Source organism: Andrographis paniculata, unplaced genomic scaffold (assembly GCF_009805555.1).
Source record: "Andrographis paniculata isolate CXL003 unplaced genomic scaffold, ASM980555v1 Contig64END, whole genome shotgun sequence".
Lineage (NCBI taxonomy): Eukaryota > Viridiplantae > Streptophyta > Magnoliopsida > Lamiales > Acanthaceae > Andrographis > Andrographis paniculata.
The window spans coordinates 2,262,446-2,279,327 of NW_026137600.1; the positions used below are offsets into that span (position 1 = coordinate 2,262,446).

Sequence of the window (16,882 nt, forward strand, 5' to 3'; positions counted from 1 at the left end):
ATAACTAATAAAAACATATTTTAACTTCACAGCAATAATATATATAATTCACAGTCCATATAAATATAAATATATATATATATATATTATGACCTTTAATTTGTGGATATGTCTACAGAGTGATGAACTTGAAGACTAGAGAACCCGAAGAAGCCGAGAAACTTGTAAACAAAGAGAAACTGGAAGAGATAGAAGACGATGAAAAGGGAAAGGAAGATAGAAGACGATGAAAAGGATAAGAGAGTAAGGTGTGTTCGTTTAGTGAAATTGTTTGAAGACATGTTCTTTTGATATGAGGTATATACAATTGTGTAATAATATAAAAATAACGAGCATGTTTAATATATATATATATTTTTGAGAAATGTACTTTTTGAAATGGGTGGAAAAATAAACCTGTTATGCTTACCGACAAATAAATCAACAAGAAGAATGGAAGGAGAAAATGGACGCGAAAATGACGTTGTTGTTGAAAGATAAGGACATGAAGTTTAATAATTTTATTTGTGTATCAAACATTGTCTTAATTAAGTCAATAAGTAGAATTGTTATTGGTATGAAGTGTGTTGTTTGTTTGTTTCTTTTTAACATTTTAATTTATTTTAGGTTGTTTATGCGGAAATAGTAAAAAAATTATTTAGAATAAGTGTAATTTTTTTAAGCAATATTTTTTAAAAATATATACTCATTGGAGATGAGTTTCTAATATATTTATAGTTTTTTTTTTTTTTTTTTTGTTTTACTCACAATATTAATGTCTAAATAATGAATTTTTAAAGGCAAATATATATTTTAGTTTCTAACGGTTATATACAAACTAATTCAATTACAACCAATCATAATATACACATATATATAAATTTGCAATAACATATTAAGTTAATTAATATTAGAATAAGATAATTTTATTATTATAAATAAATTGTGGGTCAATTCATATTAAAACAGGTTAAAGTTAGATTCTTCAATTTAATTCAACAGTAAACTTGATAGAGAATTACGTCTACAAATATATATATAGCGTTAAAATATTGAAAGTCATATTATAGATTATTATTATAACTCACAAATTTATTTTCTTAACTATTGTAAATAGAACTGTAGGTCAATTCATTTTTAAAGCAGGCCAAAATTAAATCCCTCGATTTAAATCAACGGTGGAGTTGATAGAGGGTTATAAAACAAAGTCTGAAGAAAACAATAATAATAATGTAGAATTAAAACTTAAAATATTGAAAATCATATCGTAAATTATTATTATAAATTACAAATATGTTTTTTTATATATTCTAAATAGAATTGTGGATCAATTCTCATTGAAACGGACAAAAATTAAATCCCTCAATTTAACTCAATGATGGACTTGATAGAAAGTTAAGACATGAAGTTTGAAAAAAAAGAACAACAATATATAGAGTTAACATATTGAAAGTCCCTATTCTATCCATTTTCCCCATCTCTGCTCCGTCCAAAAGAAAAACTCATCGTTATACAATCTTTTTGCCGTCATTCTGTCTCCAAAATCCTAAACTCCTCTGGCAAATTTTTATGACAATATTGGAAAAAAAATTGTCCCCAAATCAAAGTAGTAAACAAATTTTTAGTTGTTCTTGTTTTATTATTAATATATATATGTTTACATGATTTTCTCTCGTAGGTAGTGTAAATTTTTTTATTTTCGGTATATGCATCGGTTGGATCATGAAAAAATTATGTATTATATTGTTCATTTTTATGTTTTTATATTGACGGCTTATGTATTCTGGTCAAATATTTTTTTAGAGGAATTTTTTAATGGATTTTACGTGTAAAGTAACGAGGTTGTTATTTAGGTAGAATATGATTTATTATACCTTACTCGATTGTCGAAAATTGATTTTTAATTTTTTTAAGGTTAGAATTATGGAATATTTGAAGCAAATGACCTTAGGTAGATATTTATTAATTTCTTGTAAATATATTATTTTGAATGTTTGTTTTAGTACAATCTTGTGGTTTGCCTATATATTTATACAGTGACTTAGATATATTGTTTTGTAATAAAAAAAAAAAAAATTCTTTTAGCCATTGACGGAACTAAAAATGTTTTCATAAATAAATAACGATGTACCAAACGATTTTGTATGCGACAGTAATAATAAATAAATAACAGCCTACTCAACGCTCTCTGTATTAATTGTGTCGGTCATCATAAATAAATAACCATCTAGTCAACACTCTATGTATGTGACAGTATTAATTAATTAATAAATAACAGCCGCCTAGCCAACGCTCTCTGTATTTGTGTCAGTCACCATTAATAAACAACGGCAGCCAACGCTCACTGTATGCGACAGTATTAATAAATAAATATATAACAGCTTAGTCAACATTCTTTGTATTTGTGCCGGTCATCATAAATAAATAACTGACTGGCCAACATTCTCTGTATTTGTCGGTCACCATAAATTAATAATGGTCTTCTTAACGCTCTTTGTATCCGTTTCAGTCACCAAACAAATTATTAGTGAAAAATAATTTATTTAATGGCTTGCACCCCTTACCTTATAACCACCGCCTATATAAACCCCTCCCTCCTTCTCCATGGACATGCGGTTCCTTACAGCAGCAGCAGCAACGAGCGACGACGGTGAAGAATTCTTCTATATAATACCCCTCGATCAAGCTCGTCGCTGAAGCACTGCAATGGCGGACAGATTCAGGCCGAGCAATTCGCGGAGGAAGGAGGAGGTGGAGGAAGAGGACAAGACGATGGATCTCACCCTCCGACTGGGAACGCCGAAGGAGACGTCGGGCACCGCCGCTGATCAGCCACCGTCCCAACAATTCTGGCAACCGCACGGAGGCGCGGTGGCAGTTGGCGGAGGAGTCGCCATCTGGCCGGTGGCGATAATTCCGGTGGTGGCGGTGCCGTTCCCGCAGGGGTTCGACCCTGTCTACAGGAGCCCCCGCAAGCGGCCGAATCCCGACGGCCAGGCGCGAAATGAAAATTGGGTCTGCGAGAATTGTGGGACACGCAGAACCCCTTTATGGAGGAAAGGTCCCGAAGGACAGGTATTCAGATCTGCTTCAATTTTCCGATTTAGGGTTTAGCTGTTCAGAATTAGGGTTTTCATTGCTGGAATTATGGTTTCCCGATTTGATTAATTGTGTTTTTGATCGATTTTGTGTTCAGACGCACCTTTGCAACGCATGCGGTCTCCGAAACCGGAGGAACTAACGGTGCGGCAGAGAGCGGCGGCAACTGTTGTGTACGGATCTGTTCCGGCGAGGGACTTCTGCCGGATTATGAATTTTTTTATAATTTTAATTGTAATTAAATCAAGGGTTTTTGTTAGTCATTTGAATTTTGTACTTGATTAAGAAATAAGTTTGAATTTTCTAATTAATTAGAAAATAATAATATTTTATTTTGATATTTTTTATCTTTTTGTACTATTATACTTTCTCTTTCCCTGTTCAAAGTATCATTTTTATGATTTTGGTTCGCCTTATTTTAAAGTATTTATTTTTTATTTTTAAAATATAATAATATCCTAATACCAAAATACTCATAACTTCTCCTTAAATTACAAACATATCATTATACATACAATTACTCTATAAATAAAGGGAAAATATATCAAAAATTCTTACACAGTTCTACTAATTAATAAAATATTATTATTTCTTAATCTACTATAGAATCCAAAGACCCTTTTTATTGATGGACAAAGGGAGTAATATATTTTCAAAATTTTCAATTGATTTAAATATTCTTTTTAAAAAAATTCAATCCAATTTAATTCTAAAATTAAAAAAAAAAAGTTCAACTCAAATTTTAAATTTTAATTTGATAAGAGTCAAATACTTAAACTTCGAGGGTGTGTTTGTTTGTGATTTTTAGTTTTTGGGTTTGGATTTTTGAATACTAGAAAGTGAAATTTGAATAGTTGTTTGATGTAATATAAATAGAAGTTGATGTGATAAAAAAATAAAAGTAATTGTTTGATATGATATTTTTTAAGAGAAAAAAAATCTGTACAGTAAAAACCTATGGTAAAATCCACAAAAGAACACAACACTAATATTTTAGTCATATAATATTGAGCACAATCCATATCTCTATTTATATAACTTCTTTTGTCCACTTAGCTAATTTCTTGTTCTATTTGACTTAGAGTATGTTTCTTTTGACTCAATTTTTTATTTTTTACTATTTGTATTATACGTTTTTAAAAAATAATATATATCTCCTCACTAAATATTCTATTAAATATTATTTTAATAGCAAAGTCAAATCAATTTAATTTTTTTTCAAATCAATCAATCAAAAGAAACGTACCTTTAGTTTTACTATTTCATTTTGGGGTAAATATTGATGGGCTCATGATGTCTCGAGTATATGCTTAGTAAAGCTAATAAAAGCATATTTTATGTATAATTATTTTTAAAAATAATAAAAAATAATAATAATAAAGTTAATATTATTTTAACTTGAACGCTTAAACCTATTTTAATATTATCTAATAATCGCATATTTTGGTCTAATGGTGTGTGGTGAGTTCAAGCGTTAGACAAATTTAATCTTGTTTGTCATATATAATTCGTCTTGTTGATCTTGTTTGTAGACTATTATGTTCGGCCAAAAGTACCCAAAGTACACTCGAAGGATAACGACCGCCGTTCTCACATAATAAAAAAAAAATAATATTTGAATATTAATTATTATATCAATACGCGGTACAAATTAAGAGAAAAAGATAAAAATACATTTATTAGTCTCTTATAATATAAATATAATAATATTTGTAGAGTAAATTATATAAATATAAAAATATTTGTTATATTAAATACAATGATACAAAAATGACTATTTTAATGAAATAAAAGTAGTAACATACTTTGAATTCTTTTCATAAATAATATTCCCAGTTGAAAATGTGCTAGGTTATAGAATCTTATTTTAAATATGTGCAAAATAATGTCCTTTCCAAAGCTTTAGCGGCCACTTAAACATACTTACTAAAATCATATCTTACACTCTTTTGTAAGTGTAATAATCATTCTCATAAAAAAAATGTAAATTAATGGATTTGATAATATATATATATATATATAATAGATCTAATAAAAACAAATCTTAGGGTGTGTTTATTGTTTTTTTTTTCTATATTTTTGGTGTGTTTTTATTTAGTACTTTTTTTTTATAAAAAAATTACTATTCAATCTTCATAATTTTTTATAAAAGTATAATACTATTTTATTTTATAATATACGGTATTCAAATGATTGTTAAAAAAATCACTGAAAGAATACCTTGTTGTGACTTAGATTTCCTGTAAATCTATGAATTCATATTAAAAAAAAATTTAAAAAATTATTAAAGTATACGTTATATGTGACAAATAATACAAGTCGCGGGTAAAAATGTTAATAGATGGATTGGATCATTATTATAATATTGCTACTGTTATTTTCAATATGTACAAAATGATATCTATGGAGGGTCTTTAATCAATTTTCATAGATCTAATAAAAGTATATCTTAAACATTTTCATAAATAATCATTTCTAATGAAAAATATTATTAATGGATTGGGCGATGAAAATATATATTGTAAATAGTACATAATAATAATAATAATACTAATAAGGCAAAATAACATAAAATTCCCCCGTGGTTTCACAAAGTTGCTGAAAATCTCCCTGGTTTTAAAATTCTAAAAAACCTACTTGTGGTTTGTAAAACGTTGCAGAAAAACCTTCCTCCGTTAGAACTTAACGGAGAGTGTATGTTACGTGTCTTAAATGCGAATTTTGGTCCAAAAAATGATAAATTTGTACGTGAAGTTACTAAAATGACCCTATGACTTTATTATATGCATTTTTCTCTCACATAAAATGCAATACAACTTAGTTCTTACCCAATGTCTTCTTTTCACCCAATTGTGTAGGTTCAAAATTCATAATATATTCAATTCAAAGAATAAAAAAATTGAAACTAATGGATCACGTTCTCAACCGATATTCACAAAAATTGAAGGCACACAGAACTTAGTAAAATCAATAAAGAATTGTGATTTTTCATCTTCTCTCATATTTATCTAATGTGCAGAGAAACAATGTTAATTTATGTTTCTTTCTCCATTCTTGTAGATATTTTTTAGGTTAAATTTTAGGAGCAAATAATTCATAATTGGAGAAGAACTTGGTGCGGCTGCCCGAAGAAGAATTAGGGAAGAAGAAGTAGAAGAAGGGAAAATAAAATAATGGGAGGAAGAAGAAGAAAGGAAAAAATTGGGGAAAAAATACCTGGTGTGTGCGGCTGCGGGTGAAGAAAAATTGAGAAATAAAATTGGGGAAAAGAAATAAGAGAAAGAATCTGGTGTGACTATGGGGGTGTGAAGAAAAATTGGGGAAGGAGAAAAGGAACTCAAACAATTAAGATCCATAAGAAAGAAAAATATTTTCCACAAATTGACTGACTGACAAACAACTCCAGCCCATTCCGGCGAACGGCAGCGGTGGCGATTCTCAGTAGCTTCCTTCATTGGCGAACAGACAACGGGTTAATACTTCCGCCGACAATTTTTTTACAAATCTTTTGAAAGAAAATTACAGAAAAATAAGAAGAGAAAGGAAGAATAAAAAGATGGGAGTGGGTGTGTGGGAGAAAAAGGGAAGAAAAAAAGTAGGAGAGAGAAAATGGTATAACGGTCCATTATGATAGAATTTAACGTCTGTTAGTAGAATTTAGAGGGGAGGGGCGAGTGTACAACATTTTACAAACCGGTTTTTTTGGAGTTTTAAAATATGGAGGTTTTCAGCAACTTTGTGAAACCACGAGGATCTTATGTTATTTTGCCTAATAATAATAATAATAATAATAAATCTGATCAGTTGTGATGCTTATCAAATGTAATAATAAATAAATAAATTATTTTGAATTTTTATTTAGTTAGTTTGATTGTGAAAGAAAACAGTTGAAACTAACTAGGTTTTTACCAAACCACTAAATGCAATTCATGCGTTACAATTTACTAATGTTATGGTGTTACTGTTCATCTTAATTAAATCAACTAGTAGTTGTTACTGGTCTATTTGATTATTTGTTTTTAATAGTTTTAATATTTTTATCAACCCGTTGAATATGAAATTTTAATATATTTATGATTTATTATTTTTTTCTCTTAATATACTCAAGTCTAAATATGCATTTTTTTAAAAGTAAACATTTTAGTTTCTAACATTTATATACAAAATAATTGAATTAAAACCGATAACAATGTGTATATATATATATATATATATATATTTGCAATGCATTTTTCATAACATATTAATTTAATTTAATTTAATTTGATTTGATTTATATTACTGCTCTAAATCAATTGTCCAAAATATTTCAATTTATGTTTACACTTTCTTGATTTATTTAATTTACTTTTCCATTTAATTATCTTGGACTTAAAATTGAAAGGATTTAATTAAGTTAAAGAAATTAAAAGTACTTATGCCTAAAACTTGATTATATCCTCTTTGAACAATATTAATTTTTATTTTTATTTTTTTAACTATGTAATATCTGAAAATTTCTCAAAAAAAATTAAAATATACATGAAAAACAAGTATCTTAAATCAAGCTTAATTTTTTTTGGCATATATTAATTTCGAATGACATATAATCAGATCGATCAATTATAGCATCAATATTATTTAATTTTGACCGACTTTAATTTAATGCGAAACATCCAAAATCGAAAGCGTACAAAGTGCACCGTATCCGATTATATTTGCGATAAAATTGCACATAAATTTTTTTAAAAAATTATACGATTTGTCCCCTCGAGATTACTTTATTTTCTTCTTTGTGTCGAATCAAAAATTTAAAATAAAATACAATGGCATACAATTATAATGAAACCCTTTTTCTTTTATCTCAAAAAAAAAAAAAAAATCCAACTACATGAAAAAGGTTTATAGCAAAAAGTAATGGCGGATTTAGTTAGTTACTCAGCAATAGCACAAAGCTTAATTTAGACCTATTCTATATGCAACTTCATCTTAAATTAAATTTGTAGAAACAACGTTAAAGTTAGTGAAAAATGATTTTCTGCAAATCATTTCACCGAATTGGGGAAGAAGACAAGATGTGCAGCTACTCTTTAATGGCGTCCACCCCTTACCACCGCCTATATAAACCCCTCCCTCCTCCGTGGACTTCCTCACCGAAGCAGCAGCAGCAGCAGCAACGAGCGACGGCCGGCGCGAAGAATTCTGTTTAATCCCCTTCGATCAAGCTTCTCGTGAAGTATTGCAATGGCCCACGAATTCAACCCGAGCAATTCACGGAGGAAGGAGGAGGAGGCGGAGGAGGGCGAGACAATGGATCTCACCCTCCGTATGCGAATGCCGAACGAGACTGAACCGGCGGAGGAGAAAAGGCCCGATGAGACGTCGGGCACCGCCGCTGATCGGCCACCGTCACCGCCGCCGCCGATGATGTACAATTTCTTCAGTAAAGAGCACGGGCATCCACCGGCGTCCACCTCCGGGAACGTAAGAGTTTGCACGTTTGATGCACGTGTGCTGATACATGCAGATTTCCTATTTGTTTGTGTTTATTTATTTTTATATATTTTTATAATTTGATAAATTTGTATGTTGGGGTGAAAATTAGGGCAATTTCGACCAACAATTCTGGCAACCGCACGGTGGCGCGGTGGCAGTTGGCGGAGGAGTCGCCATCGGGCCGGCGTCGATAATTCCGGTGGTGGCGGTGCCGTTCCCGCAGGGGTTTGTCCCTGTCTACAGGAGCCCCCGCAAGCGGCCGAATCCCGACGGCCAGGCGCGACATGAAAATCGGGTCTGCGAGAATTGTGGGACACGCAGAACCCCGTTATGGCGGAAAGGTCCTGAAGGACAGGTAATCAGATCTGCTTCCATTTTCCAATTTAAGGTTCAGTCGCCGGAAATAGGGTTTTGATCGCCGGAATTAGGGTTTCGGATTTGGTTAATTGGTTTCTGGTCAATTTTGTGTACAGTACTTCTGCAACGCATGCGGTCTTCGCACGTTCCGCGCCAACCGGAAGAACTGACGGAGCGGCGGAGAGCGGTGGCGGGTGTACGGATGTCCTCCATCGGGGGCTTCTGCTGGATCATTACTGGCCGCCGGGATTGTTATTATTATTATTATTTTAATTGTAATTGTAATTAAATCAATGGTTTTCGTTATTGATCATTTGTGAATAAAAGTTTAAAATTATCCCAATTTGTTGTCTATGATGCAAAACTCAAATTTTAACATATGCAATTTTTCGATATATTCAAATTTGAGAATTTTCGATACTACTAGTGTAACACATTTTAATTAAATTAGTTTCATTATCAAAATCATTTTTATAAAGATTCTGAAAAAAACATATAGCAAAATAATTTTGTGGGTTTGTAATACCTAACTAATTAAATAGTATATCGTAGCAGTTAAATACCGACAAATAATAATCTTGATATTGATTTGGAATTTTCGAAATAGAAAGTAAAGAATGAACTGCTGCGAAAAATTTGGAATGAAAAGGTACGACAGTATATGTACAAATCTTTGAAGTAGAGATTAATTAACTTTATTACAACGTCAAAATTAATAAATATGTCGGGTACGAACAAAATATAATCCAATCTTAATCAAGAATAGTTGATAACAAATATGAAGTACAATATGTAAGTTTAAGGAGAAGAACAACAATGTAGAATTAAAATATTTTGTCGCTTATAATTATAACTCATAAATATATTTTATTATCTATTGTAAATACAAATATACTATTACATGTACAACTATTTTCACTACAAAAAAATAATATATTTGTAACGGAATTTCGTCCCTAAAGTTCACGTAGCTAACGTAATTCCATTCCTAATTCCGTCTCTGATGTCATTAGTAACGGAAAAAATAGATTTAAAGACAAAAAAATTTTGTTACAAAAATGATTTTTTCTTGTAGTGTTTATACATAAAATCAACCGCAAAAATATCACAATCTCTTGCACACTTCCACTGACAAATAAAATACCATTATTTTTTAATCTATTACAAAACTCCAAAGGACCATTTTGATAAGGGACGGAGGAAATATGTATTTTTTCAATCACACAGAAAAACGAACATCGGTCTAAATAAAAAATTGACTGTTCATCTCATGATTCAAAAATAGGTTGAAATTGAAATAGAATACTTAAAAAATAAACTTAGAGGACAATCTTGGAGGTGAGAAATTTCGCCAATGATCTGAAAGCAATAGCTGATTCTTGGCGACTACTGTCCTATATATTGAAGGCTACGCCAGGCTATAAATAAGAAATAGTACTTTATTTCAGTTTTGAGAGTTAATAAAATATTCTATTTTGCCGGGTGCATTTATAGTGTTCTTAATTTAGCGTACATTAGAGATGTGTACGAGGCTGCAGTAGCGAGTTTTCGAGGGAGTCTAAGAATTGCTAGACCGACGGGAAGGTGATCAAAGAGGAACCATCCCACCCGTTACAAGTGGACAGTGGGGTGAAAAATGGGGTTGAAAGGAAAAACTTAGATGAAGAGTCATTTTGTCGAATAGATTGTGAGCGTGAACCAGAAGCCAGAACTTCGACAAAGGTTCGAGTAAAGTGGATGCAGACGAATCTATATCCGCAACCAAAGCTCATTAAAATGAACTTTATCTTGTTTCTGTCAAAATTTGGGGAATTTTGAAGGAAATGAAATATGTTTATATTTTTAATTTATAAAATTACTATTATATTTCTAATATTATATAATTCCTCCGTCCACACGCAAAGTAAACATTTACTTTTGGCGCTGTATTTAAGAGATAATAGTAATATTTTAATTATAGTGGGTAGTTAAAAGTAGTAAATGACATTTTTGCCCTTATTTTTTGGTGTAAAAGTAATGATGTAATATAAAGTAAGATATTTGTGGAAAAAAGTGAAGTATTTAATAAAATATTTATTTTGTAATTGGACGTCCAAAAATAGAAATATATATATTTTCTAACTTGACGGCGAGAGTATTACTTTATCTATATTTAATTATACAAAAATTATACTCCCTCCGTCCCACCGAAATTGAATCCTTTGATTATGGACACGTTATTTAAGATAAAGATGTTTAATTAGTTAATAATAATTAGTTATGATATTATTTTTTATATAATTAATAATATTTATAATTTTAAAGTAAATTTAATATATATGATTAAAAACATTAAAATATATGTTTAAATATTTAAAAATTATATAGCAATTAAAAAATATATGTAATATAAATATAATTTTGTATAGAATAAAATTTTCTATAATATAAGTAAATACAAAAATATTTTTTATTTATAATTAACATAAATCAATTTTATAAAAGATGTGTAGTTTTAAATATAGATAAAAATATTTATTTTTTTAAAGAAAGATAGAAATAAGGAGTTTTGAGTGGGTCATACGTTATTTATAATGTTATATGTTATCTAATTAATTAAGTTGATTTATATTTGTTAAATATGTTTTTATTTAATAATTTTTACCAAAAATAGAAATGTGTCAATTATTACACGACAGACAAAAATAAAAATAGTGTCAATTATGATGGGACTTATTTTATAATTAATAATTAGTTATAATATTTTTAAATTTTATAACGTAATTAAATTATAAAATAAAAATTTTTATATAAAGTGAAAAATTAAAGGATGGATGAACTGCGACGGAGTAATCACAGCAGAGAATCAGAGAGGACGAGAGGCCACGGCAACGTAACAAACACTAATTGAGAAGAAATTTCCATTTATATGTTATTTTTTTATTAGTTAAAGGATAACATTGTGAAGTGAGAAACGTACAAAATTTCTATTTATATGTTAATATATAGGAAAATTTGAAAATTTTGGATAAAAGAAACGCTTTCGTCTAAAATAAAATAAAATTGTTTTGTATTTGAAAATGCATTGCAGATTGTGTGAAGTCACTAACTCCGCACATAATTCCAGGAAGTACTCTTTCTCTCTCTTCTCTCTCTCTCTCACAGACGCCATTAGAGAGGAGAGCAGAGAAGACGACCGAGGAAGACACACCAACCAACCGCTGCTATTGACACCACCGCACCGCAGATACTCCCAATCACTTCTCTCTCACACAGTCTCCATCCATTCACTGGCTGACTCACCGCTTCAATTCGATTCGATTCGAGGCCGAGCCAATGACCACGACGCCCTTCAATTATAAATACTCTCGCTAGATTGCGCGGCCATCGTTCTCCAGCCATTTGTCGAGGCGTATTGATCGATTAAATTGATTGAAATGGCTTCCACCAACAACGCCGCCTCCAACCAGCTGCCGGAGTCTTTCGGCGCTGTAATTCCGGGGTGGTTCTCGGAAATCAGCCCGCTGTGGCCTGGTAATCAATCCTAACCGTCTCTCCTCTTATGAATTATTTGGATCTGAATCAATTAACCTGCTTGATTAAGCAGAGTGTTTTTCTCGTTGCTTCAATTCTTCGATCGACGCTTCGCCTTCTATAAACCTAATCCTTGATGTAACCGAAAATCTGAAATTGGAACACGACCTAGGGCTAGAGTGCGTAGAGTTGCGCTAGCTGTTAACTGAATGCTTTGATTTGTACCTAAATTAGGGTTTTGTGGAGTGCAGGAGAAGCACACTCATTGAAGGTGGAAAAGATCTTGTTCCAGGGAAAATCTGATTTCCAGAATGTTGTTGTTTTTGAGGTATCCGTACAAATTCAGAGGCATTCTTTTTATCCTTTCTCATTTTTGTTATGAAGATATATATATATATATATATTGATTTTGTATGTAATGTTGCAGTCATCAACATATGGGAAGGTTCTTGTGTTGGATGGTGTAATTCAGCTGACAGAGAGGGATGAATGTGCTTATCAGGAAATGATAACACACCTCCCTTTATCCTCAATTCCAAGACCCCAGAGGGTAATCTTCGTGTTTACTTTAACCATGATTTATATTTTAATTGATTGTTCAATAGAATCTTTTAATCATTATACGAGACTTAGAGCCTTAAAACAAATAAACTGTTTGCGAGCCCACCTTGATTCTGCTCGTTTTAGTTTGTTAAAAGTTCGTTCGCAAAGCTAAGTGAGACGGACATGAACACACAAAATTAGACTCACAAACAAGCTCGAGCTTGTTTGCGAATTTTGAGTAGTGTTTATTAATAAGAAGTTGAATTGATATTTTTATATTTAAGAAATTTATTAATTTATACGTAATTTTTAATAAATTTACACAAATTTATAAATAAATTATTATTGTTAATTGAATTTAAATTTGAATAAGATAATTAAAAATCCTTCTGACAAGCCGAGTAGAGCCAAAAAGGTTTGATTTCGGCTTGTATTAGTTCGTTAAGAGATAAAAAGCTGAAATTTTTATTTAAGAGAACTGTTTGTGGATTTGGGTTTTTGGATTTGGATTCTTGAATAGTAATCAATTAAATTTAAATAGTTATTTGACATCATATAAATAGATGTTAGATGCGATGTTTTAAATATAAAATAAATTTGTAGTATAATATAAAAAAAAATAATAATTGTTTTATTTGATATTTTTTAAAGAAAAAAAATCTGAATAGTAAAAATCCGTAGTAAAATCTACAAAAAACACAACCAAATAGTTTCTTAAATAAAAATTTCATCTTTTTCTCTCTTAGCGAACGAATACAAGCCCAAATTAAACCTTTAACGAGCCGAGCTCAAACATGAAGAATTTGTCTCGTTAACAGCTATAACCAGGCTGTTCTGAGAAGGTCTTATCGAAATGTCTGAAGACTTAGAGAATGACAGCTATTCTTTTGGTTTTAATGCATAATCACTCGAATTAAAGGTATTTAAGCGTAATAATCTTAATAATGTGTGTTCAGGTGCTGGTTATTGGAGGTGGAGATGGTGGTGTCTTGCGGGAAGTATCTCGTTACGCCTCAGTTGAAAAGATCGACATTTGTGAGATTGACCGGATGGTTGTCGATGTGAGCAATGATTGTTCTTCGTGCATTTGTTGTTATTCTCACTTTACTGCAAAATTCTTGAGCTGTGATATTACTACACAGGTTGCCAAGCAGTTTTTCCCAAAAGTAGCTGTCGGATTCGACGATCCCCGTGTTACACTGCACATTGGAGATGGTATATTTGACGCTATTGTAGCGTTGTTTTTAATCAGTTTGTTTCTAAGTCGAATGTTATTTGATATCACTGGAGGGGCTTGTTTTGCAGGTGTTGCATTTCTGAAGGCTGTCCCGGAAGGAACCTACGATGCGGTCATAGTTGACTCGTCGGATCCAATTGGTAATTAATGATTTGTTCTTTTGCGGCTTAAGGTGTTTTTTATGTTTTTTTGTTGTTTTGCAAATAATAGAAATTTGATGTGATGCCTTTAATTGAAAATAGATGTTTTTAAAGTGTTGGATATAATACTTTGAATGAAAAATAGTTCTTTGATTTGATTGTTTTTTAGGAGAAATATATGTGCACCTAAATAGTTTTGAAACAACTTGTCCATTTGGTTGGAGGGATTTGGTCAAATGTATTTCAAATCTCTGAAGTTAGTAGTGGATTTCGAATCCACTTTCTTTAATATTTCAAATAGTATTTATACTATATCGTTTTAAATATTTTTTGTAATCAAACGATATATTTTATCATCCGTTATTTCAAATTCGATGTAAATCAAATCAATTCATTTAAAATTCACCCTTAAATCCAAACCCGTCCAACCAAACAACTAAATGGAGCCTTAGTAATTTATCCTTATTATACTTTTGTGTTTTGAATGTTTTCTTTTGTTTTACAAATAGCGAAAGTTTGTTGTCTTGTAATTTTTAAAAAAGAGAGTTTTAAGTATTGTGTGCAATATTTTGGATTGAAAATTGTTTTAGCGTGGCGATTTTTTTTTGGAGCGAAAATATATTATTGTAAATGAGTAGTGCACATATAACAATTTTGAAAAAAAATTGTAAAGGAGCATACAAGGACAGGTGTAGTAGGGGGCTAGGGGGCAGGGGCAGGGGCAGGGGCAGTTGACCCCGGCCCCCAAAATAGAAGTATTTTTTAGTGTAAAATTAATGAAATTATGTATCTTGGATTAATTTGCCCCCCTCTTTAAGGCTTTTTTTTTTTTTTTTTTAAAGTGTAAAATTCATAAACTTATGTATTTTGGATTAATTTGTCCCCCTCTTTTAAGTTTTTTTATTTTTTAGTGTTAGAAATAATATATATATATTTAATTTTGTTGATTTGCACTTCTATTTTTATCATTCATTTTTTTGTTTTAGTAAAATATACTCTCTCTGCCAAAATTAGTTACACTTCTTTTGTAATTGCCAAAGGAAGTGTAACTAATTTTGGGAGACGGTGGGGAGGGAGTATTAAATTTTATGTAGTTTTGTTGAATTTTTCATTAAATATTTAATCTTTGTACTTTTTTTTTTCAATTTTCTGTATGTGATTGTCGAAAAATGTAATACTGAATCGATAAAAATAAAACTATATTTTGCCTCATCTGGATTTTTATGGTTGGTTCCGTCACTGGCAGCATATCCGTATTATTCACGACGACGATTTCTTGTGAATGACATGTAACTCCGATTCCCCGATAACATAATTGATTGTATGGGTTCAGGGCCTGCACGGGATTTATTCGAGAAGCCATTCTTTGAGCTGATAGCGAAAGCTCTTCGTCCTGGGGGAGTGGTGTGCACTCAGGCCGAAAGTATTTGGCTTCACATGAACATCATACAAGGCATCGTTGCAAACTGCCGGCAGGTCTTCAAGGGGTCCGTCAACTATGCTTGGACCACTGTGCCGACCTACCCCAGCGGCGTCATCGGATTCATGCTGTGCTCCACTGGTGGCGGGCCGGCCGTCGATTTCAAGAATCCGGTGAACCCGATCGATGCGGAATCGGAGTCGAAGGGAGCGCTGAAGTTCTACAATGCAGAGCTTCATCGGGCAGCCTTCTGCTTGCCCTCGTTCGCAAGAGAAGTGATCGACTGTAAGGTAAATTAAGGCTTCTGTTTTAGATTAATTAGTTGTTGATTGCTTTGGGAATAAAGGGTTAAAGGGATGTACTGCACTTCTTTGATAATAAAGTTTTAAGCAGTTGGTTATGATATATAGAACCTGGGGTGTGTTTTTTACATTTTTCTTTGGCCCACACCCTTTTTTTTTTTTTTGTAATATTATTATATTACATATATTTCGTTGTCTGAGATTTTATTTAAATATTAATTATTATATCAAAATGTAATATAAATTTTAAAAAAATTCTTTAAATTGGAACAGAGGGAGTATTTTTTATACTCTATGTCCTGTAATAAGGTATCCAATTTACTTTTTGCGTGTTGATTTTTTAATATTAATTATTATATTAAATCGTATTACAAATAAAGAAAAAATGACAAAAATACTTCTATATAATGACATTTGTATAAAAAATTATACAAATATAAGGATATTTTCAATGGTAAGTATAATGACGCAAAAGGCAAATGGATACTTTGTTATGAGACGGATGAAATATAATTTTTTATACCTCACATATTCAAATTATCTCACAAAACAAACACAGTTGTTTTATGTTTTTGCTTTTTATTTTCGGTTTTTTTATTTTCGTCTTACTTTCCGGAACAGTTAGACGGTATTTAAGGTAATTATATTACTACATCCGTCTCATAAAATCAGTAATATTTTATATATATATATTAGATTAGGTATTTAAGGTGATGATGTTTAATTAGTTAATAATAATTAGTTATGATATTATTTTTTGTATAATTAATAATATTTATAGGTTTAAAGTAAATTTAATATATATGATTAAAAAAAT

The 16,882-nt window shown here is 30.8% G+C and overlaps 2 protein-coding genes across 2 annotated transcripts; both read left to right on the forward strand.

Moving 5' to 3' along the window:
* The first annotated feature begins 2,573 nt into the window (after positions 1-2,573).
* On the forward strand, positions 2,574-3,446 carry LOC127261864 (uncharacterized). Its single transcript, XM_051290286.1, has 2 exons — positions 2,574-3,054; positions 3,176-3,446. Exons 1-2 carry the CDS (start codon positions 2,686-2,688, stop codon positions 3,218-3,220), a joined length of 414 nt encoding a protein of 137 aa, XP_051146243.1. The 5' UTR covers positions 2,574-2,685; the 3' UTR covers positions 3,221-3,446.
* Positions 3,447-11,974: 8,528 nt separating this feature from the next.
* LOC127261890 (spermidine synthase-like) lies at positions 11,975-16,171 on the forward strand. Its single transcript, XM_051290319.1, has 7 exons — positions 11,975-12,423; positions 12,675-12,751; positions 12,851-12,973; positions 13,923-14,027; positions 14,109-14,181; positions 14,272-14,343; positions 15,677-16,171. The coding sequence occupies exons 1-7, from the start codon at positions 12,327-12,329 to the stop codon at positions 16,060-16,062; spliced, it is 933 nt and encodes a 310-aa protein (XP_051146276.1). The 5' UTR covers positions 11,975-12,326; the 3' UTR covers positions 16,063-16,171.
* The last annotated feature ends 711 nt before the right edge of the window (positions 16,172-16,882 follow it).

Coding starts and splice junctions, on each gene's coding strand:
- LOC127261864 (XM_051290286.1), top strand. CDS start 2,686: ATGGCGGACAGATTCAGGCCGAGCAATTCGCGGAGGAAGGAGGAGGTG. Junction 3,055..3,175: donor GGAAAGGTCCCGAAGGACAG/GTATTCAGATCT, acceptor TTTTGTGTTCAG/ACGCACCTTTGCAACGCATG.
- LOC127261890 (XM_051290319.1), top strand. CDS start 12,327: ATGGCTTCCACCAACAACGCCGCCTCCAACCAGCTGCCGGAGTCTTTC. Junction 14,028..14,108: donor TTGACCGGATGGTTGTCGAT/GTGAGCAATGAT, acceptor ATTACTACACAG/GTTGCCAAGCAGTTTTTCCC. Junction 14,182..14,271: donor TACACTGCACATTGGAGATG/GTATATTTGACG, acceptor CTTGTTTTGCAG/GTGTTGCATTTCTGAAGGCT.